This window comes from Camelus bactrianus, chromosome 10 (genome assembly GCF_048773025.1).
Source record: "Camelus bactrianus isolate YW-2024 breed Bactrian camel chromosome 10, ASM4877302v1, whole genome shotgun sequence".
NCBI classification, from domain to species: domain Eukaryota; kingdom Metazoa; phylum Chordata; class Mammalia; order Artiodactyla; family Camelidae; genus Camelus; species Camelus bactrianus.
In genome coordinates this window covers 3433858-3456451 of record NC_133548.1, presented here as the reverse complement: position 1 = coordinate 3456451, position 22594 = coordinate 3433858, and the positions used below count along the sequence as shown (strand labels likewise).

The 22594-nt window shown below is 57.1% G+C and overlaps 1 protein-coding gene and 1 long non-coding RNA gene across 13 annotated transcripts in view; one reads left to right on the top strand and one right to left on the bottom strand.

Moving 5' to 3' along the window:
• ANO1 (anoctamin 1) overlaps positions 1-22594 on the top strand; it is a 133009-nt gene that overhangs the window by 45886 nt on the left and 64529 nt on the right. For 3 of the 12 annotated variants that reach the window (XM_074371552.1, XM_074371547.1, XM_074371549.1), the window contains exons 1-3: positions 6997-7213; positions 7749-7921; positions 14959-15291. In XM_074371552.1, coding sequence (XP_074227653.1) covers positions 7033-7213; positions 7749-7921; positions 14959-15291 — 687 coding nt within the window. In that variant the 5' untranslated portion in view covers positions 6997-7032. Of the gene's footprint in view, positions 1-6995; positions 7214-7748; positions 7922-14958; positions 15292-22594 lie in introns of those variants that run through there. The other 9 variants (XM_074371550.1, XM_074371548.1, XM_074371551.1 and 6 more) reach the window with 6 other exon arrangements.
• LOC123617343 (uncharacterized) lies at positions 1649-6378 on the bottom strand. The gene is made up of 3 exons (XR_006725483.2): positions 4518-6378; positions 3482-3716; positions 1649-3180 (listed from the first exon to the last, which is right to left on the bottom strand). It is a non-coding gene; the product is annotated as an uncharacterized LOC123617343 (long non-coding RNA).

Sequence of the window (22594 nt, the reverse complement as noted above, 5' to 3'; positions counted from 1 at the left end):
GACATCCTCCCTGACAGAGGACAGGATGGGCTCTCTCTTCTGAAAGGGGCTGGAAGGAAGGATTGGAGTGAGTTCTGCAGAGGTGGGGGGGGGTATCAGGGGCTGAGGTCAGAGGTCAGCCTCTCCCCCAAGGGGACCGGAGTGGGGCAGCAGGAAGGAGGAGCCATGATTAAGAAAATCTCAAGGTGCTTGCACTGAGAATCAAATCGTGGGCTAAAACATAAATGAATTAAAAAATCCCTCCTCTGAGGCATCCTTTTGCCACTCAGGGGTGGATGGAAGGGGCAGGAGGAAAAAACAAAGCAAAACAAAAAAAGGATCTGATTTTCCAGAAAGTCTGATTTCAGGTGTAAAAATTCGCAGGAAGCACAAGAAACCAGGCCCAGCTTTTGGAAGTGGCGTTTGTTAAGAGGCCAGGGCACCATGGAGGGGGCGGGTGGCCCTGGGCCCTCTGAGGCCCGTGTGACCACACATCTGGGAGGGTCTGGGTGGCGACAAGCTGTGGTCAGGGTGAGATCTGGGTGGATTTCGGACTGCTAATTGTATGAACGTGAGGAAGGAGGTCATACGATCTGGACTCATTTGTACCCCTTTGGGGACGAGCTGGTCTCTGTGTGACTGTGTGTGTGTGTGTGTGTTCCTACTAACTCCACAGGGCGTGGACCTTTGGGCTTTATCTGCAGAAGCAAAGGGACTGAAGGGCCAAGGTAACTCCTCATGGGTTGTTAGCACGTTCTGCACAGGCGGGTGTCAGTCCTCTGCCTCAGAGGCTACCCTCTCACATGCATTCCCCTCCTTCCAACATCTTACCTCTTAAGAAGAAAGGCTTCGGGGCCCAAACTCATTGAATAACTGGCTTGCTTTCTGCACCTTTGTCCTCAGTCCCTGTGGCTCAGTTCTGGTGTCATTTTCAGGCACGGAAATCTGGAGTCACTGAATGAATCAGGACAAAATAGCCTGGAGCTGACATTCTAGCCAAGGGAGGGGGTGGGGCAGACAGAACAAGACAATGAAGTGAATTATGCAGGGTATGGAGGATGGTGAAGCCTGCGGAGAAAAACGAGGGGGCGGGCAAGGTGGAGGGCAGGTAATGAGAGAGTGAGTGCATGAATGAGTGAGTGAATAGATGAATGGATAAATCATGGGTGAGTGAGTGAATGATCCCCTACCAGCCCACGCAGTGCTATCAGGAGAACCATCTGCCTCTCGGGGTCAAGGAGTCCTCAGGGGAGGCAACTGGGTATGACACCCCACCCCAAGTACTGTGCATGGCATCTCTGAGCATCCTGTCTGAGTGCTCCTGGGGGACACAGACGGCTGACTCATGCCAAACTTACGCTCAGCACCGGGGGAGCCTTGGAGGATGCCCTCAGGTGGTCCAGGTGGCTGCCTTTCGGGTCTTGAAATAGAGAGCTCTCTCACCTCCTCCACTTAAAAGCCGGTGTGACCAGCTGTGCAATCAGATAGGTTTGTAATTAAAGACAACTCTGCCAAAACATGTTAGGAATGTGTCTCCCCATCAGCAAAGATGGTTTTCTCTGAATTGGTGCTCCGCAGATTAAAGTGTGATAAACTGGCCATTTTCCCCCAAACAATAAAAGGGTCCAAGGTAAGCCTGCAGGCTACATGATATGGCAGTGTTTTTAATAATAGTCTCCCTTTTCCTGGTGATCAGACTAATTTGTGTTCACTGCATAAATCTTAGAAAACACAGAAAAATATGAAGTGGAAAATAAAAGCCGTCCACTAGCTTTTGTACGTATTAAGAAAAGGTGCTGTAGCCAGCAGTTGTGGACCTCGTCCCTGACCACACGGGGACGTGACCCTTGAAACGGGGCTTGTCTGGATCGAGATGAGCTGTGCGTGTGGAATACACACCAGGTTTCAAATTCTCATAGGGAAAGAAAGAATGTCAGATAGCTCAATCATTGTTACATTGATCATCTATATGTTGAAGGGTAACATTGTAATCTAATAAGCTACCTAAAATATTTTACTGATTTCATCGGATTATTTTTACTCTTCTAATGTGGCTATCAGAGCATCTCAAATCACCCAGCCGGGCAGCCCCGGGAACACAGAACACGGCAGCACCAAGAGAAGCTTGCAGCCGAGCAGCTCAGTGGCGGGACGGAGACCTGGGTCCTAGCAGAGGCCCTGACACAAAACAGAAGCTCTGCACCAAGTCACACACAGGTGGAGGCATGACCACGTGAACGGCACAGTTTCCAGGGAAAGCCCGTCATGGCCCCCAAAACCCCAGATCTTTTATTCCAGGCCCGGGGTCTCAGGAAAGCCTTGAATCTGCGCATAAAGCTACCTAAGCCTGGTCCTCTGTCCAAGGATGTCTGGTTTTGCTCAATCTTTGAGGAAGCTGTGTGAGGCCGCACTGGTCGAAAAGGATCCACTCCAGAGGGAGACCTGGGCCGCAGACCCAGGCTGTAATGTCAGGGTCCAGCCTCCCTGGAGACGGGTCTTTCGGGGAATCAGGGTTGTGTGTGGTCCCTGCCCCCAGGGGAGCAATAATGCAGGCGTGATGCAGTCCACACACTCACACACACGCGCATGGAGGACGCAGGTCCTGGGGCTGCCTGGGCGAGAGCCTCTTCTGTGTCACATGCTCAAAGGGCACGGCGGAGCTCCATCCTGGCTCCCTGGCCTCGTCCTTATCTCTCACAGGCTCCTTGACCTGGAGAGAGGGCACGCAGTCCCGGGAGGGCTCTGCCTCGTGTGGTGTGAGCTCAGGTGAAGGCCGCCTGTGCGCGCGACACGGACGTCCTCTGTCCCCTCGGGGAGCGTTGATGGAGGGGCTGCTGGCCCCAGCCCGGGCGCGCTGCAGCTCTTTCAAGCCCCAGGAAGAAGACTTAAACCACCAGACGGGGCTTTCACTTTGAGAAGCGGGGAGTCCGCGGGCTGCAACCGGAGTCCCCACGCCGCGCTGGGCAGGGTGGTCCGGAGGCCGGCCCGGCAGCATCCTGGGTCCCGTCCCTGGTGGGCAGGATTCCTGATGCCCAGGCGTCTATTATCATGGGGCCAACGTCCCGATTCCTGCAGGGTCGCTGGCACGGAGGGAGCTGTTTGAGACTCAACCAGGACCTCTCCCCACACCTCCAAAGAAAGGACCCCAGAGGGTTGGGGGGGGGTCATCTGTGTGAATCCATTTGTAGATGGTTGTAATCCCTGTTTAAAAAAAAATGTGAGTTAATATTTGTAGAGCGCTTAGCATGGTGCTGGCTTGGAGTAAGCACTGCACCACTGCTTGTTAAATAAACATAAACAGGGAAATCTATATTGTGCCAAAGACAGGGAGAGGAGCAAAGAGTGCAGAAATAAAGCAGAAGACACGAGGAGGATGGAGCAGAAATGGATCCGAATGCCGGGACAGAGCCAACTGAACAGAGATGAGTGGTGCCCACTGAGCCAAGCCAGAGAGGCTTCCAGGAGGTAACAGGCTGGCTGAGCTGGCTGGGTTCTAACTCACCCTGGGCATGTTTTTAGAGTTCTTAGGAATTCTCAGAAGGCAGGCCTTGGGTTAACAAAACATAAAATATCTGAAAATCCTCTGATGGCAACAACACCCGTGGATCCTGTTGGGGGAAAACACGCCCCAGACAGAACTTCATGCTTTGGCTGCGGTCCAGAGCGCTGGGCTGGCGGTTTCCGTGCCCGCGGAGTCTCCCCGTCCAGCTGCAGCGTGCCGGCCTCGGCTCAGGGTTCTGACATCATGCGAGGGAAGGAAATGACAGGGGTCCAGTCTCCCGCCCACTGTATCTCAGTTATAAATTCCCCAGGCATGTCTTCCCTGGGGATAATTACACCCTGAGTCGCTTTTAGCGTATTAGGTCATATACCTGTTTGGGGCTGGTTTCTTTCCTACAGGGATTGCCCACCGGACACTTCAAGGGGACACAGAGCCAGCGGGGGCTGGGTGGCCACTGGCACTCACAATAGCCCTGAGTCATGAGCGGCTCGCTTCTTCCACACTCCTCCTCCCACCCGGGCCGCCTGTGAGTCAACAGCATTTATTTAGCGCCTGTGAGTGCAGAGATCTGAGCTGGGGAGAAGGCTGCCCCGCACAGGGATGGTAGAACTGAGGGACAGAGCAGCCTGGTTCCCCCCGGGGCTGTGCCAGCTCACCCGGGGGGGGGGGGTATCTGTGTATTTTGTAGAAGCAAACCAAAACTCCCACTTCGTGTATCTCTAATAAAAAGCCAAGCATCTCTTGAGCCTCCATTTCCATCAAAGCAACGTGGGCAATAAGATCAGCCTGCTCTTCCGCGAGAGCGCAGGCGGGGGCCGATGGTAAGCCCCCTCCCCGCCCCCCAGAGCAGGGTTCTGCACAGGAGCGGGTTTTGCCCCCAGGGGACATTTGACAATGTCTGGAGACATGTTTGGTCATCACACTGGAAGGGAGATGGTACTCCTGGCATCCAGTGGGAGGATCCCAGGTGCACAGGACGGCGGCAGGACAAAGATCAATCCAGCCCAGGTCAGCGGTGCCCAGCGGAGAAGCCTACCTGAGGACACTGTAGCAGAGACCACTGCAGGGACAGTCCCTGCCCCGGCTCACCATGGCCTCATTCTGCTCGCTGTGTAGAGCTTGGTTTGCTCACCCGGGAGGATCAGTCACGTGCCGCTGGGCAGGCAGAGAGCGAGACGTTCTTTCTCGTGCGCAACCCCAAGGCGATGAAATTGTTGAAAAACAAAACACCATCAGAAAGGGGCCCTCCTAAGCCTCTAACAAGCAAGGCTCTCACCCAACTGCCTCCCCAGCCTCCTCTCTCCTGCATCCCTTGTGGCTCTGTGTTTGTACCCCCGTGACCATTAAGATGTCAGCAAAGATGAGAGTGCTTAACAGTGGGGGACATCACAGTGACACGGAAGGACCACACGGTGGCAAAACAGGGTGAGCTGTGAAGCCCAGAGCTTCCCCAAAAATGCACAGTTTAAACTAATAAGACTGGTTTTCCCTCATTCATGAGCGGAGAGTTAAGCCTGCTGGGGAAATCCGTCCCTTTGTGTTTTTAATGAGAATCATTGAGTCAAAAAAAGAAAATGCAAAACTAATGCAGCAGCTTATCTAGAGGACCTGTTCATAAGCAATTGGTGACTCAGAGTAGAGATAATCCTAGCAAGCTTGGAACCAGGAAGGTGACATCATCACCCAAACAAAAGGGACCCTCAGCTGGAAGAACCCCGTTCCCCCTTCCTGATTTGGGGAGAACGTTGTTTTTAACGTCTTGTTGGTCCCCAGCATCCCAAGACCCAAGAACCCCCAGCCCAGGCCATAAGTGGCCTGGGATCCAGCTGACCCCTCCTTTCACCTGCTCTATGCAGAGGTCACCCTGCATCTCCCCTCCACTAGCTGAAGCATTTCCACCCTGTCGACCTGGGAAGACTAGGGGTGGAGAGGGCAGCAGATGCAGGGAGAGGGGCAAAGCAAGGAAACATCCCCATACCGAGCAAAGAAAGTGATGCTTTACAGGTAAGCAGACGTCTTGAATCTATGCTAAGGCATAGATCACAGAAAGAAGAGGTGAAACGCAGCTTTCTGGGCAAAACCACAGGGAGGGCGCTGTCTCAGGAAGAAGTAGGGAGCTGCTAAGGCTCAAAAACTGTCCCCCACCCTGCAGCCCCAGAGGCCCCTCCTAGGGTCAGGAGTCAACTGTCACCTCCCAAACGTTTGGAAGTACCAATGTACCCAGATTTTAGGAATTAGGTTGTTACTCTTTTTTCACAAGTTGTATCTCGTAGATGTCTACAAGACCCTTTGCCACTTGAAAATAAATTTAGAACAATGGTACATTAGGGTTACACAACCTTGATTGTTTACCAACAAGAGTAAGGGAATGAAGTTACATAAGCCTGTGTGTGTGTGTGTGTGTGTGTGTGTGTGTGTGTGTGTGTGTGTGTGTGTGTGTGTGTGTGTGTGTGTGTGATTCTTCCCAGCCCTAAAAACTTGAACTTTGAGGGGCAGGATCTCCCTGGCATGGCAGACCGTGGAGGACTGTCTCCGGTGGCGCCTTGGCCAGCCTAGCGCACTTCTCCAAACCTCCTCTCACTGTCCAAGGTGCAGACAAAGAGTCCTTTAGGGCCACTCAACTCCCCTTGGCAAGGCCAGCCCAAGGACGGAGTAATCTTCTTGCACCTCTCCAAGTTCAAGAAATTCACAAACTTGAGCCTAAATAGGGGAGGGGAGAAGGCCATGACAATGACAAGATGACTAGTAGGGACCATGGCCACCACTGCCCAGCCTGTCCTGGGCACTGAGCTACAGTTTCACCCAAACTTGACGTTCACGGGAGAAGGATGGAGGCTCTGTGAGCCTTAAGGAGGCTCGCCCAAGGTCACAGGGCTGGAACGTGCCACAGCTGGGATCAGACCCCACCCCATCTTCCCCACCCCATCCTGTCTGAGTCCAGAATCCATTCCTGGAATCACAACAGACTCATGACATCATGACCTTGGAAGCCAGCTTTATAATCATTTTTGTAGGCCCTGAATATTCCTCAGTAGCCACTTGACAAGCAAATATTGAGTGTCAACTGTATGAACTCACTGTGAAATGAGCTGGAGTAAAGGAAGTGCCAGAGTCAAGGTATAGGCAGGTTCTTGGGCCTGAGTGCTTGGGTGAGGGGCAATCCAAGTTGACTTCCTGGAGGAGGTGGCATCTGGCACACACCTTGAAGAACTAGCAGAATGTAGGGAGGCAGGGGGAAGGGAGGTATCTCTACCACTGGGCAAGGTTGCGAGAGTGGCCCCTGAGGACTAAATTTGAGTGTGGCTGCCCCTGGAGACTGCGTCCTCCTGCAGGGACAGAGGAGTATGTCCTGAGAAGTACCTACTGTGTGCCCGGCCCCTGCTAGTCCTAGGGTGAGAGCAATCAAAGTCACCATCCCTCCCTCAGGGAGGCAGTAGAGCATCGTGCAAGGATTGCAGGCAGCTCTGGCGGAGCCCCAGCCCCCTCCGTTGGCCTTCCGAAGCCCCCGTCCCCCTCTGCAAAAGGAAGACCAGGCTGTGGGGATAAATGAGATGAACTGTGTTCCAGACTCTGCTCTTGCCTGGTCAGAGAACACCAAACATTCTTTAACTGGGAGTGCTGGCAACATTACGGGGCTCGGGAAAGACGCTTATCCTGGAGGAGATGCACAGAAGCAAAGGGGGAGCTGGACAGGGCGGGCAGGCAGAAAGCAGGGGAGGCTCCCCGGAGGAGGTGAGGACTGAGTGACAGCAGGAGTCAGCCAGCGCGGGTGGAGCGGGAAGGGGCAGGGAGCACATTCCTGACTTCGATCTCAGAAGCGTCTCTCCTCTGCGAGGTGACCCTCCACCGAAGCGCAGCGTTTGGAGACTTATTTAGGGTGGGAGCTCGGAACTTTCCTCTCCGGTGTGAAACCTTGGCCACCCTCAAAAAAAGCTAAAGGGGCACTTTCCTCGGATAAAAATAAAACTTGGAGGGGCCCGCAGGAGTGGAATACTTTCTTCCTGTGTTTAAATTTCTACGGAAAATCTGACCCGCGTGGCCGCCGCCCCGGCCATAGGCGGGCGCACAGCGCTTATAGCGTTCCTCAAGGCGAAGGCCGCCGGGCGGGCGCCCCGGTCCCGAGGCGGCGCGGGGCCCGGGGGACCCGGCGCGGGGTGGGCGCTCCCGCAGCGCAGCGCGCGCGGGGCCGGGCGGCCGAGGGCAGCGGGCGGAGCGGGAGGCCCGGCCCCCTGCGAGCGCGCGGCGAACGCTGCCTGTCCTCTTGCAGAGGCCGCCGGGGCCGTGGACGGGGAGGGCGCGCCGCCCGGCGGTCCCGGCGCACAGGCGGCCGCGATGAGGGTCAACGAGAAGTACTCGACGCTCCCGGCCGAGGACCGCAGCGTCCACATCATCAACATCTGCGCCATCGAGGACATCGGCTACCTGCCTTCTGAGGGCACGGTGAGTGCGCGCGGCCGCGACCCGGAGGGAGGGCCGCGCACCTGCGCCGCGCCCGGGCCGGCGGGCGGGCCGGGGGCGCCGGGCCGCGGGGCGCGGGCGGGGCACCCACCCGAGCACGTGGGCCCCGCCGCCCAGCGCGGCGCCCCCCGCCCCGCCCCGCCCCGCGTGCCCGCCGGCAGCCGCTTCGCCCGGTGCCGGGAGCCCGAGCCCGAGCGCGCGGTTGGGGCCCCGGGTGGGACGCTCCCTTCCCGTTGGTGCGGGCTAGGGAAGCCGGGGTGGGGGAGGGGAAGCCACTACCCCCGGGAGAGGGTGGCAGCCTCCGGGCCCACCTCGCCACCGCCCTCCGGTCCCAGCCGCGCCCTTCTGGGGTTCGCCCTGTTGGCGTCTCCCTCACCTGTACGTGGCTCGGAGTCCCCGGGAGCGGTGCCGGGCACGGGAGCGCCCCACGCCCGGGGCAGCAGGCGGGCGCCGGGCGGTCAGTTGAGGCTTTCCACGCTAGTCCGATCCCCCGCCGGCGCTCGCGCCTGATCTGGGTGGTAGCCGGGCCAGCGCCTACCTGGCCACGTGGTTGGGGTCCCCGCTACCCTCACCTCTCTCTCTGGGGCCGACCCAGCCGTCATAAGGATCTCTGGAAGTCAAAATATGCCCATGACGGTTTTGGCTTCAAGTTGAAACAAAGTTTGCCTGCAGAGGGGAGCGCTGAGACAAGCAGGGCCCGGGAGCCCCACAACTGGCTGCTCAGTCGGGGTCCAGAGGACACATGCCCCCTTCTCTCTCTTCCCCCAACAGCCATGGCCAAGCACCACCCTCCCCAGGAGATGCTGAGCCCCAAGCCCGGGTTCTGCTCTGCCCCAGCCCAGGACTGCCCTGGCCTGCCTCTGTAGCCTTGGCTGAAGGGCGGTGCATCCAGGGAGGTGTGTTCCAGGGAAGGCAGAGACCCTCAGGCCTGGCACCCCCTCAGGTCACAGCCTGCCTCCGGGGGCCTCTGGGGGCTCCTCTGCAGCTGGGCTCGCACAGAAGTGCAGGGAGCATTAGGGACCAGTGTTGGTGGAGTTCACTTGAAAGCTTCTGGGTCGTGATTTCAGCAAACACTGCGTCCCTGCTGTGTGCTGGGCCATGCCGGATCCTGCCCCCCCAGCACGCACAGGGGATGAGACAGGGAACCCCACCCATCTGGGGCTTAGGGAGCAGTGGTGGAAGGACAGCGACAAGGGACACTTGCATAGCGATGGGCCATCACTCTGTATTAACTCATTTCTCTCTCCATAACCGTGCGGGGTAAGTGCTGTCACTACAGGTGAAGAAACTGAGGCCAGGAAGGGGCAGATGACCTGTCCCATGTCACCCACCTGCTGGGAGGAGAGATAGGAGGGGCCAGGACACAAGCAGGCAGCCATAGACAGCCTGCAGGAGGAATGGACCTTCTGGAGGAGGAGGAGAGAGTTACACCCTCAGTGGGGTGGGGTGGGGCTTTTCCCACAAAGAAATCGCATATTTGAAGGCCACAAGGTGGGACTGTGGAGACACCAGTTAGGAGGCATAAGATAATGGTGGCAGCCAAGGAAGTGGAGAGAGACAGACGTTCTGGAGGTAGACCAGATTCAACTTGATAATGAATTGGTTGTGAGCTAAAAAAAAAAAAATGAGCCCTTAACAAATGGCCCCTGGGTTCAGGCATTTCAGTTCGGGGATCTGTTGCCTATCCTGATCCAGCAAGTGTCGGCTCCCCAAACTCTGGTGGGGGCCATGAAGTCCGCAGAGAGGCAGCCTGGCCCTCCATTCAAGCTCTTCCCAATCCAGAAACAAGCAGACAAGCCCAGGTGAGACCAGTGACCCTTATTCTGCACATAACTCTTGCTGTGGACAGGCTTCGGGTGTGACAGGTTTGGAGGCCTGGGAGTCAGAGACACTGGCTGCAGGAAAGAGAGAGAGCTGAGCAGCATCCCACCAGAGAACTGGCCAAAGATGGCCTGGAAGCAGCAGCTCCGGGAGCTGGGGGACCCTGTGCAGGGCAGGCAGTGTGCCGGCGAGAGCCTCCAAGGGCATCCCCGGCACAGCTCAAGCCAATAATTGTTGCTCAGTCATTACCTTGAGTCACCCAGCAAAGGCGACTCTGAGCACCCAGAGGCCAGAGGGCGTGGACTGCGTTTCATAGCGTTCCTATCCGGTTCCCAGACATGCATCCCATGCTGTACAGTGTCAGCGTCATTTTCGTGGCCCCTCCCACGCAGGCTGTGGTTTCCAGTCTCTGTCTCTGTGCCTCTCTTCCCTCTGTCATTCCCAAGTTCAGGGGTAGAAGTCATTTCATTGTTTCTGTAAAAAGAGGTATCAGAAATGACTCAGAGGCTAGGGCCAGATTGGATGCAATTTATTTCACTAAGTTTTCTTTGTGTTAGTCTTTGAGTGTTTCTACTTTCTTCCTCTAAACTGATGGCTGTTCGTAGCCCAGGATCTGTGTCCCAGCAAGCCCAGACACCCCAGAGACAGGCACCTGATGCTGGCATCTGCCTCCTTGCAAGATAAGAGCACGTCCTCCTTATCTGCTATTGGAGACGGTCTGTTTATAGATTATGGAATTTGCCCAATAGTCATAAACTGATACATAGTCTTAGTGATTTAATTTTTAAAAATTTTTGGAATGGAAGTGAAGGTGAAGGGTGATGTTCCCTTCTGAGCTGAAATTTAAAGAATTTCAAAATGGAAAGAAATTTTCCAGGTCCCGGATTTCATTTTCCCCATTTTTGGAAAAAGTGAATGCGGGAGATTCCCTTAGAATGATTGAGATTTGCCCTGACTTTGGCTCTCTCACAGAAATGTGTGAACTCGGCTTCTGGGGCTCCAGCTCCAGGTAAGAAGCCACATTAAAGAGTGTACCAGGTCCCAGTCCAGCGACTAAGGTGTGGACGCAGGGGCCCCTCCGTTCTCATCCGCCCTTTTCTCAGAGTCGGGAGGGAGTTTGGAGAGGCAGGGCTGCACCAGTGTAGACTGCCCTCTCGCTGTCCGTGGTTCTTGAGTCAGGGCACACCTGCTGTGAAGGGGACCTCTGTCCCCTGACATCTTCCCACATAACCTCAGGGAGCCATTTTCCACCTTCCTTGGGGCAGCTTGGGGTTAATCTTCAAAATATGTTCAATTCCTCCATCACACTTTGTCCTCACACAAATCCTGTTACCTAAGTTGAAGAGATGTTTTTGTCCCCATCTTGCAGATAGAAAAACTGAGGCTCGGAGCTAGAGAGTGTAGTGTTTAAGTTCTGGCCTGGGTGGCTCTCAGCTTCAGTATCCTTGATCTGGTGGTCCCTACTGGTCACCATGTGCAAAACCCACACCTCCGTCACTCACTCACGCACAGATGCATTCATTCCAGCACCGTGCATCCAGTGACGACCGTTAAAAAGATAAATGAGAAATCGCTCGTCCTGAGCAAAGGTGCACCAAGGGGTCACCTGTCCCTTTCTTAAGGATAGAGAAAGGACATTTTGAAGCTTTCCCCAGCCTTAGGAAGTTATGCACACAGTCTAACCCACATCTCTCCTACTGCAAGGTAAATCTTTGCCTTTTTGTCCTGTCCTGTGCAAGAAAAGCACCCACCCTACTCCTCTGTGGAAGGGCCCTGGAGAGTCACATGGCCACCACAGCAGCCTCTGTGGTCCCTGCCATGTATCTACCTTGCCAGCTCCCTCTCAGCCCCGCTCAGAATTGTTCTCCAGACCCTGAGTCTTCCCAACCCTGGAGAGCGCACTAGGAAGACAGCCCACACTTTCTATTCAAAGCTTGCTAACCCCCTATACTTATCCAGGTAGGATCACCCCCAATGTATAAAACCAAGACGTAGCAGACAAAGCAGCCTGCCCAGGATCACACAACAAATCAGTGCCGGACCAGGCCTGGGGGCAGGATCTGGGACTCACACCAGTGCTCGTTGCTGCCTCCTGCTGGCAGTGCCACCAGCCCCCTTTTGTAACTTCAAAATCTAGATTTGGCACTGGCGCCATCTTTAATTTGTGGTCCACTTTGACCATGGGATTATTTTCCCCTGTTCTCCCCTAGTTCTTTATTTGTGCTGTGTCTCAGTTTCCAATTAGAGCAAACTTCTGTTGGGGATTCAGCATCGGCCAGGTCCTGTCGTAAACCCTTTACGTGTGTTAACATGCTTAATTCTTCCAACAACTCTTCCCCACTGAGCTGGTCTTCAGAGGAAAGCAGAGGACATGCACTCGTCAGGCTCTGTGCTGTCGCTCCCCCAGATGGTGGGAGATGTTCAGGGGATGTTTCTACACTCCCAGACTATCAGGCCCTGAAGGTCCTCCACTGGGCCCCCGCGGACAGATAGCTGTTGTTCGGTTTTGAACTTTGTAACCTTTTCCTGTCTCCTGTTGGTGGGGAATTTTCTCCCTGTGTTAATTTCCCTGCGCCCTGACTTGATGGGGTCACTCTGAGCTTCCTTCCTGTTCTCTGAGGGCCTTCTGGTCCCCTTTGCTCAGTGTTCCAGCCAGCCGGGGACATGGCCCGAGCCCACGCCAGGTGTTGAGCCTGCTGTGTGTGTAACAGCTTCTAGAGGGGAGTGTGTTAGGGACAGTCCCAGGCCCGGCCTCAGGGTCCTGCCGCCAGCTGAGGGGCCCCGTGAGTTAAGAGCTTGTGCATGGGCGGCTCTGGGGCAGTCCCAGCACACAGGCTCCGCACTGGCTGGAGAGGCCAGGGACCTCAGATCGTGGAGGACAGGGGAATTTGTCCAGTGCGGGGGAAGCTAGGGAGAATTACAAAGGGCAGGGAAGGAAGGGCGGCAGGTAGGGAGCACAGCACATACAAAGGCAGGGAGAAGGGGCTGAGACGTCCTGGTGCCAGTTAGGCTGGGGGAGGGGAGAGGGAGACATGGAGAAGGGGGAGAGGAAGCTGGGGAAGGTGTCCAGGCAGGAGACAAGGATGAGCAGTCCAGCCCTCCAGAGCTGTACACGGCCCCTGGCTCCGCTCGGAAGACCTGAGTTCCCCGTTTGGAAAGCAGGGATGAGCCCCTTGTAGAGACGCTGAGTCTGGAGTGCCCGGGATGCTGGCCGCAGGACGTGTACCCTGGCTCCCTGCCCGCCCGGAGACCGCTTGTCCACCTGGCTCTGACCGCCCCCCCGCCCTCTTACCCCGCCCAGCAGCAGCTTCGTCCCCAAGCACTGGCCAGAGTCTCCACCCTCCCAGGCAGCCTTTGGGGCTGGGTCTTCTGCCCACTCCCCTGCGAGGGGAGGCACCACCTCTCGCCACCAGCTGATTGTGACTCTGCATTTCCCTGACCTTCCTGAGATATTCAGGGGAATGAGCACCTGCCTTTGGCACCAGGGTAGAGGGCAGGGAGATAAGATGGCCCCCGGGCACCCGTCCTGGAGTTAGAGGGAGCGTCCACCCAGCCCCAGCGTTCTTTTAACTCAGTTCCTCCTCTGGCTGCCAGTAGGGTCAGCTTCTATTATCCACCCATTTTACAGAGGCAGAAACTGAGGCCCAGAGCAGGTAGAGTATCTCCCCAGGACTCATAGCTGGAGAGGGACTGAGCCCAGACTTGCCTAAAGCCCACTGTACCCTGACCTTACCTGTGGTTCTGGGAGCGGTGGGGGCAGAACTGAGGCTCAGCTGGACGGCCACTCTCTCCCTAACGGTGTCCTTATGGCACCAGGGGCAGAGCAGATCACTGGGGCACCTGGGCAGCATGAGTTGACCGCTTCGCCCACATGAGCCTCAACTTCCTCCAGGTCAAGTAGCCCTATTTATAGCGGCCCTCGTGCGGGGCCTCAGAGGATGTGCCCGTGCCGAGAAAGAGTGTTGCCCTACGTCCCTGTTACCGTCGGGCTTGGGGGGGTGCACCCTGGGTGTGCAGACAGGATTCCAGGCTGGGCTCAGCCCACCTGCTCTATAACCTCGGGGCCCCCTCCCCTCACTGGGCCTCAGTCTCCCCCCGACAAGATGAGACGGACAACTCTTTTGCGCCTCTCCCGCCACATTGTAACACGACCGCCAAAGATGCTGCCGTTGTCCCTGGCGCTGTCCCAGGCTGGGCAGGGCTGGGCCTCCTCCTCCCGTCAGAGCCCCCAGCCCTCCCGGTGCCGCCCACCTGCCCACACAGGTGTGGCCCTGCGCCCTCGGCCCCCGGGCAGCTCTGAGGCCCCTGAGCGGTATGGACTTGCTTGTGAGACTACTTCCAGCATGGTTTTATTTCTTTTCTCTTATTTCCAGCGGCGAGCTGGCTGGTGAGCCTAGCTGCCTTCAACTACCAGCCACATCCCATGAGAGTTCTAGAAACCGAGTGTGGCTTTAGCAGAAGCCATGCATCGAGGCCCCTGTGTGCAGGCCCGAACTTGTAACCTGCTGCCCCCAACTCCTACCTCCCTGGAGATGCAGGCAGATAAGGAAACCAAGGCAGGGCTGTGTGTGCGGGGGCCGGCGCTGTCACCCCTTCTATCAGCCGCCACCCTCCGTCCCCCAGCTCATTCTGGCCCCTGAGGCCACCTCCCATGCAAACTGCTGAACTAGGATCTGCTCTGGGGAGAACCCAGACTCACACACACTGGTCGCCCAGCCCCAACCACACAGCGAGTTAGTGGCAGAGGCGGCACCAGGAACCCGGCCGGGCGTGGGCCATTTCGGGCCACGTTCACTGGCCATCAGATGTTGAGATGTGTGGGCGCAGAACCGGAGCTCAGCTCTGCTCTGCCTGGGCCCCTGGGGGCCCGTGTGAGAGCACTCCCTGGGGCTTGGCCTCGCAGAGTTGACGCCCGGTTGCAGCAGCCTGCTCCCCCCCCCCAGCCAGCCTGCCCTCGCTCCGCAGGCTTTCACGTGCTGAGTGGCCCGCTTGGCATCCTCAGCTGTGGTCAGCAGCAACGCCTCCTTCTGAATGTCAGCTGCACGAAGGCAGGGCCTTCCGCAGTGCCTGCCCCGGCCGGCCTGGCCAAGCGTTACTGGAAGGAGTCGGGGAGCGAGTGGGTGGCGCAGTTGGCCGCTTGCCAACTGGCCATCACTGGCCGCTTGACAGCGAGTGGGTTTCATCCTCTCCCCCCGCAGCTGCTGAACTCGCTATCCGTGGACCCCGACGCCGAGTGCAAGTATGGCCTGTACTTCCGGGACGGCCGGCGCAAGGTGGACTACATCCTGGTGTACCATCACAAGAGGGGCTCGGGCAGCAGGACCCTGGCCAGGAGGGTCCAGCACGGAGATGGCGGCCCGGCAGCCCGCGGCGGCAGGCAGGACCAGCCCCTCCCCGGGAAGGCGGGCCCGGTGGGAGCGGCGGAGCCCGAGCCCCCGCTGGACTACCACGAGGACGACAAGCGGTTCCGCAGGGAGGAGTACGAGGGGAACCTGGTGGAAGCCGGGCTGGAGCTGGAGCGGGACGAGGACGTAAGTGCCCACCGCCTTCTCCCGGGCGGGCGCACGCGATGGGCCGTTTTCAGGAGGTGGTGTGGCACGTTGCTCAGCGTTCACCCGTTCTTAGGAAAATGCTGACGCTTTTCTGGTTAAGGGTGGGGACCCTGATCCGAGGCCCCACCCCCACTTCTGCCCTGGGGGCGGGGCTGGCCGTCTCAGGAAGGTCAAGGCACTTCCCTCTCTGGTCAGTACCCCCTCCCCGGGAAGATGTGCCCGTTTGATGGACGGAGGACCCAGCTCTCCTGGGAGTCTCCCTGCCGGTTGACCTTGGCTTCTCGGGGCCTCAGTTTCTCCGTCTGTCAAACGAAGAGGTGGTCTGGCTGATCCCTGGGGGGCCCTGGCACGCTGAGATGCCGTGATTGCAATGCTGTTTCTAGACGGAGCTCCTCTTTTTGGCAAAGCCTGGGAACCTTTCTAAGCGAAGGTTTTCTGGGGAGATCAGAAGGTGGGCTGGCCTGGCTGTGGCTGGCCTGGGGGCAGAAGGCACAGCCGTGTTGGGAGAGGCAACCTTGGCGGCCCTTGGTGGCCCTGGGGATCGCGGCTCAAGCCCTCAGCTTCTCAGTGGGTTTGCTGAGGCTCCCTCGCCGACTCCTTGACCTCTCTGTGCGCGTGGCGTTGGGGGGCTTCCTTCCATGAACACAGGGGAGTCAGGGTGAGGCCCCCAGCCTGTGGAACCGTCACCGTGCGTATTAACCAAGAGTCAGCAGCAGTCTTTGCAGCGCAGCAGGAGCAGAAAAAGCAGTCAGCATGTCAGCGCAGGGCCCCGTGAGTCCACAGTCAAGTTCACGACAGATGTTAGCGTCCGTCTGCCGTTTCCTCAGTGAGAAGCGCTGTGTCCTTAAGTAACGAGCGCTTCGAGTCCAGAGATGAGGCGGGTCTGGGGGACTTAGATGAGAAAGCGAGTCAGTTAGGGAGCCCACGTGAACACTGTGTCACAAGCTGATGTGACTTCCCTTGAAAATCAGCAGGCCTCTTTCTGCCTTGCCCTGGGGGTCGAGGGGCCCTGTGCTCGGCAGGGACCATCCCTCTGGGTGGTGTGCACCTGCGGGGCTGCGGCGGCCTGGCGGGCGTTGGTGAGTTCTGCTGTAGGGTTGGTTCCCGCTGGAGTGGCCAGGGCATGAGGGGCCTTAAAGGTTGTGACTGTCAGGAAGCCAAGATGGTTCCTGACAAGGGTGCAGAGAGCCCATATGCCTGACACGGAGGGCGGCAGCTGCAGGCAGGGGTGTGCTGGTCCTTCGCAGTTTTCTGTCTCTCTTTGTCTTAGACCTGAGCCGGTTCCACTCAAAAGAGAGCAGTCAATTCTCACTGACTTTTCGCAGTCCCGCCAGGCCAGCCCCGCAGCTGTTAGTCTGAAAAATATGGCTACTATGCAAGTCATCCGTCAGAGACAGGCGAGCCTAGGGGTGCTGGGAGGCAGAGACCTCCCCAACGAGCTGTGACCTGGGCTCTGTGCTCCGTGTGCCTTGTCTGTTCAGCAAGGGATTTACCCTCTGTCCCTGCTACTCTTCCCTGTGTGCAACCTTCAAAGCTCACGTTTGCAAGGACCACCACCTCCCCGAGGTCTGGAAATTCACACTGATCCCGGCCAGACCCCAGGCCCTCCACCGGGCCTTTGCAAGCCTTCCTGGGCTGCTTAGGCCTCAGTTTCCCCATGTGTCAAACGAGATAACGGCAGTATTTACATCACTGGGTTATTGTGAAGCGCTTCACCCCGAATCTGACGCTCAGGAACTTCTTACTGGCTGGTGTTAATATTCGATCACGTATTATTGTTCATGTGGAAATGGAAAAGCAGAGCTCACAGAGGAGAGAGAAGGGCCTTTCCAAGTCCAGTCACATGCCACGTACGTAGTGTCCTTTTAAAACCTTCGTTTTCTCTATCATGGCTTTGAAATAAAATGTAAACATAGAGACATTGGTCACTGTCACCAGAGAAGGTCGAGTTGTCCAGATAAGCAGCGAGGATTCTGCACCCAGTTCCAACGTGTGTGGGTGGTTCCCCCCACCCCCTAGCCGTCCTCGGACACCAGCTGGGTGCTCTTCAGCTTCACTCACTTTGACCACTAAGTATCTGGACCAGACGGCACAGGGTAGGGCTCAGGCCGACAGGCGCCCCAGCCCCTTCAGCCAGCATTTGTGAGCCCCAGTGTGCTTCTGACCCGCTGGCTACCGTTCAGAGGTTTCAACCGTTTGGGGTTCGATTAGTTTGCTAGAGCGGCTCACAGAACTCAGAGAAACATGGTACTTACTAGATCATCTGGTTTATTATGAAAGTATGTAACTCAGGAACACTCAGATGGAAGAGATGCTCAGGGCAAGGTGTAGGGAGTGGGTGCGGAGCTCCCAGGTCCCCTCTGAGCACCAGTCCCCCCAAATCTGCCATGTTCGCTGACCCATAAGCTCTCCAGACCCTGTTCTTTTGGGTCTTTATGGAGGATTTATTACGCGGGCACATCTGATTAAATCATTGGCTATCGGTGATTGGTTCAACCTGCAGCCCTTCTCCCCAACCCAGACATCTCAGGTGGGACTGGAAGTTCCACCCTCTAGTCATGTGGTTGGTTCCCCTGGCAACCAGCCCCAATTCCTTTGGAAAGGAGGTACTTTCCAAAAGGTCACCTCACTCACATAACAAGAGGCACCTTTCTCGCCATCCTCACTTAGGAAATTCCTAGAGTTTTAGGAGCTCTGTCCCAGGACTAGAAGACAGAGACCAGAAATACATTTCTCTGCATGCTCAGCATGCACGAGGTCCTGGGCTTAATCCCGGTACCTCCACCGGGAAAAACACAAACTTTAATAGAAAATATATATATATGTATTTCTTATTGTAAGTCACTAGATCACAGTGACCCAAAATTTCGTCCACTGTTTGGCTCTCCAGCTTAAAAGCCTTCCCAGCAGCTGACTGGGCCTTTTTTTTAACGGAGACGTTGCTCTGGCATAGACTAGACAGCTCAGGGGTTCAAAGCAGCCGACCTCCAGCTGGAGCCTCAGAGCACCACCGCGCACCCCGGGCCCCGGGTTCCTGAACGCCCCTCGAGATGACCCAGGCCAGGGCTGCTGGGAGAGCTCCGTCCACGGCGGCCAGGCGCTTCCACCCGCTCCTCGGAGGCCCGAGTCTCTTCAGAGGCCGGCTGGGGTGTGGGGCCAGGCCAGCGGGTGTGTGCGGGCCCCTGCCAGCGAGATTAGCAGGAGGACCGCTGCCTGTTTCTTTCCGGGGAGAGACGCTTGGCCAATGACTCACTCCCGGGGAGGGGAGGGGAGAGGTGCTCGGGTTACAAGGCATGAAAGGGTTTGCAGTTTGGGGAACAAGATCACCTGAGAGAGCCCAGTCCTGCAACCTTACGCACTTTGAAGCACAATTTGGGGCTTCTGTGCTTTTACCTGGAGAGAGAAGTCCATGGAATCCCATCAAATAGGCAAACACTCAGCAATCCCTAAAAGGTGAAGATTCGTTGCTCTAGAGCAGAGTCTCTGAACTTCAGCACTGCCGACTTTGATGTTAACCGCATCCCCAAAATGCAGCCAAAAATGTCCCCAGACATCACCAATGTCCCCGGCGGGCCGATATTGAGAGCCTCCTTTAAAGGCTGGATGGGAGTGTTGACTGAAATATAATCACACAACGTGAGAGCTGTGGATTAAGCTGTGTTTGGGGGCAAGATGAGGACTGTAGCCCCGGAGACAGCCTCCCAGAGAGCTCTGAGGAGCTGTTCCTGAGAGGCAGGGGGAGCACTCAGCATTACATGTGATTTCAGCGAAGGGGGCACGTGCAGCCGAGCACACACGTAGGCAGAAGGCTGCTGCTGGTCACAAGGAGCAGATATCACCATTAATGTAAGTTTTAGTGCTTTTCTAGATATGAGGAGATGCAAGAATTGGGGTCATAAAATCTCCTGAAAATGCCTAACTATCTGAAGGCCTATTCGGCCCGTTGTCCCAGAGCACAGGGCGCCTCATTCCTGACCCCCAGCCTGCGCTCCTCCCCAGGAGCGCTGGGGGTCAGCGGCCGCAGCGGCTTGTGATTTAATCCAAGCAGAGGCAGATGGCAAGTGCCGATTTTCAGTTAGCAGGAGCAAAAGGAAAGAGGGGGCGAGAGAAATGAAGGGAAGATAAACAAGGCCTCCGGGCGCAGGAGAGCCCCTTTGAGCTGCCTGCGCTCACCGGCGGCCCAGAGGTACACGACCTGCCTGTGTTCCCCCGGGGGCCGGCGAATGTGTGAGGCTGGACCGCTCCTGGGCAGAGCGGGCCCCTGTGTGCAGGGCGAGCCTTTCTCCCGAGTCAGGAGGTTTCCTGTCGTGAAGACATCCCATGATGGCTAGTGGAAGACCAGCCTGGCCGAGGGCACAGGGGGGGCAGCTCTTGGGGACACGTAACAGTGAGTGTCCTGGGGCCGCCGGCATAAATGACCACAGACTGGGGGGCTGCCAACAACACAAATTGATTCTCTCCCAGTTCTGGGGGCCTGGAGTCCAAAATCAAGCTGTCAGCAGGGCCGTGCTGCCTCCCAAGGCTCTAGGGGAGGGTCCCCCACACTTCTTCCAGCCCTGGGGGCCCCAGGCACTCCTGGGCAGCGGCCACATCCCTCCCGCCTCTGCCTCATCCTTACTCGGCCTGCTCCTCCGTGTGCCTCCACGTGCCTCCCCTCTTCTTGTAAGGACACCAGTCATTCTGTTTAAGACCCGCCCTAACCCGGCATAACCTTATCTTGATTTCTTCTGCAAAGACTGTTCCCAAGTAAGGTCCCATTCACAGACACCGGAGTAAGGATGTGGACATCTCTTTGGGGAGCACTATTCACCCCACTACAAGCTGAGACTCCACACACGGGGGTTATCTCAGGAGCAGGGTGGCTCAGGGACCCTAGGGGTACAGCTAGGGGGGCCATGGCTTCTGGTTGGAGGGCAGAGCAGGGCAGGTGGTGTGGCCCAGGGGAGCCCAAGCCTTGGCCTGGCCGCCTCAGGGCAGGGCCTGGGATGCACACAGGAGCCCCGGGTCCCGTCCAGATGCAGTCTGGGGCCCCGCAGGTCTGGGCGGCCCCGCCCTTGCCTTTCTAACCTGCTCCCAGAGCACAGGAACCTGCTGGCGCTGGACCATGCTTTGAGGTGCGAGGCGTGTGCTGACCTGTTCCCCCACGAGCCATCAGAAACATCCCCTGGGAAGGACCCCTAGTGTCCCCGCAAAAGCCCCTGATCCACTGTTCAGTGCCCCAGAGGTCACCCCAGACAGAGACCCTCCACACTGGGTACCCTGGGCTGAGAGCCCGTGGAGAGGGTCTGGAAGAAAGGTGCTCACATAGGACGGATAGAGGTTGAAACTGGCCGACAGGCTCTGACCACGGGTCCCTCATTGCACCCCAGCCTCCCTGGGCACTGTGGGCTCAGGGGAACTCAGGTTGAAAATTGCTTCCCCAGACTCCAGCCAGAGAGGGGCCCTGGGTGTCACGATGGGGTCTGGCGCCTTGATCCGGAGGATGGCCCCTGGAGTCGGCTTCACATGTGAGGGTCCAAGAGGGTCCCACGTCAGAGACCCCCCCGGGACAGCATGCATAGTAGGAAATGAGGAGGAGAAAGGTCACTGAGGCAGGAGGCCCAGGCCTTCCTTCTCAGGGAGAGCCTCTCCCTCCCCTCCCCGCCACCTCCAGCAGCCCTGGGGTCAGCATCCAGGGTTCCCATTAAACTGACAAGAGCAGTTTGTGGCCAAAATGTTCCCTTGCAACTAAAACCCATCAGCATTTTTCAGGTCTGGCCTCCAAGCCTGGACGTTATTTATGTCCAATGGTCACGCCAAGAAGGCCACACACTGAAGTCCGGGCTGTGCGCTGGGGGTGTCCGAGGCCCGCGCTGCCCTGAAGTTGAACCTGACCCGGCTTTGGCAGCGTTATTAAGGCCGCAGACACAGGAACCCCGTAAAGTCAGTGTGCTCTCATGGCACAGCCAGGGGCTCCTCTCGGCGCCCCGGGCTGGCGGGCCGCTGCTTCTCCGCGGTCCTCAGGGCCGGTGTCGGTCTTGGCCGCATCTGTTTCCCATCTTTGTGGATGTTGTTTTGGAAAAGCCGGTGAGGAGCTGACTGCGGGAGGATGGGTGCTGCTTCCGCACTGGGACGTGCAGTCAGGCGGCGAGGATGCGGCCTCCGAGCTCCCGGTGAGGGTTGGTCCCTGCCCAGCCACTTCCTAGCTGAGCAGCCTCGGGCAAGTGGCTTCCCCTCTCTGGACGTCAGTTTCCCTGTCTGTAGAATGGAGATGAGGGCACTTCCTTCCTCCTGGAGTGGTGGGCAGGGAGGGGGACGTGGCCCTTGCAGTTTCCACCTGAGGCCAGGGACTTGTCAGTTTGGAAGCAAGCCCCCACCCAACCCCGTGCGGGTGCCCTAACCCACCGCCCTAACCCATCGGTGGCACAGGAATCAGATCCCTTTACAGAGGGAGGAACCAAGGGTCTGTAAGGAAGGAGGAAGGAGACCAAGACCCCCAAGGCTGAGGGGCAAGGCGAGCACTTGAAGCCGGGTCCTGGCTCCTAACCTCGTGTGCTTTGCCCTGAACCATATGGTCTGCAGCCCCCCATTCCCACCCCGAGGCTTAGCACCGCCACCATGGGCCTCTCCCACAATAGGATGTTAGGGGCCTCTAGTCTGGTCCTGAAGCTGTCATTTCTTCATTCATAATTCCACCATTACACATTCATTTCTTTGGCCCTGAAGATCTTATGTCTCTTGAGTCTTAAGGGCTGGAATTTTATACACCCCAGCAGACTTCCTTTGGGCCTGTGTTGGTTTTGTGGAAGCACACTTGTCATAAAGTGAATTCTGGACGTTTTTTATTAAGTCACATCTTTAAAGTCCCCCAAAGACAGCTCTGCCTGGGTCCCAGGCGGTTGGGCTGAAATCTGCGTCCCGCTGGCTGCAGTTCTGACATCCGCTTGTGTCTCTAGGCCGGCGGTGGGCCCGAGTCAGCTCTCTCTGCCTCATCAGGGATCCTGCCTGCCGGTGTTAACCCTTTGGGAGCTTGACCTAGGCGGTGGTGGGAGTAGTGACACCAGGGAAATCGGCAAATGCTCAGCTACAGATCTGGGTTGTTTTTTTCCCTCCTGGAGAGGACCCCGCTGCTCCACCCCTACGTGTCTCCCTTTCCCTGGAGACATCAGGTGTCTTCAAACGTGTCTGTTGAATTTCCAGTTCTCGTCATGATAGTCTTTTATTTCGGGAAGTTCAGTTTGGCTCTGGTCCAAGTTGGCTGTGTCCATTTTTAATAGTTTCCTGTCCTTTGCAGAACCTTTCT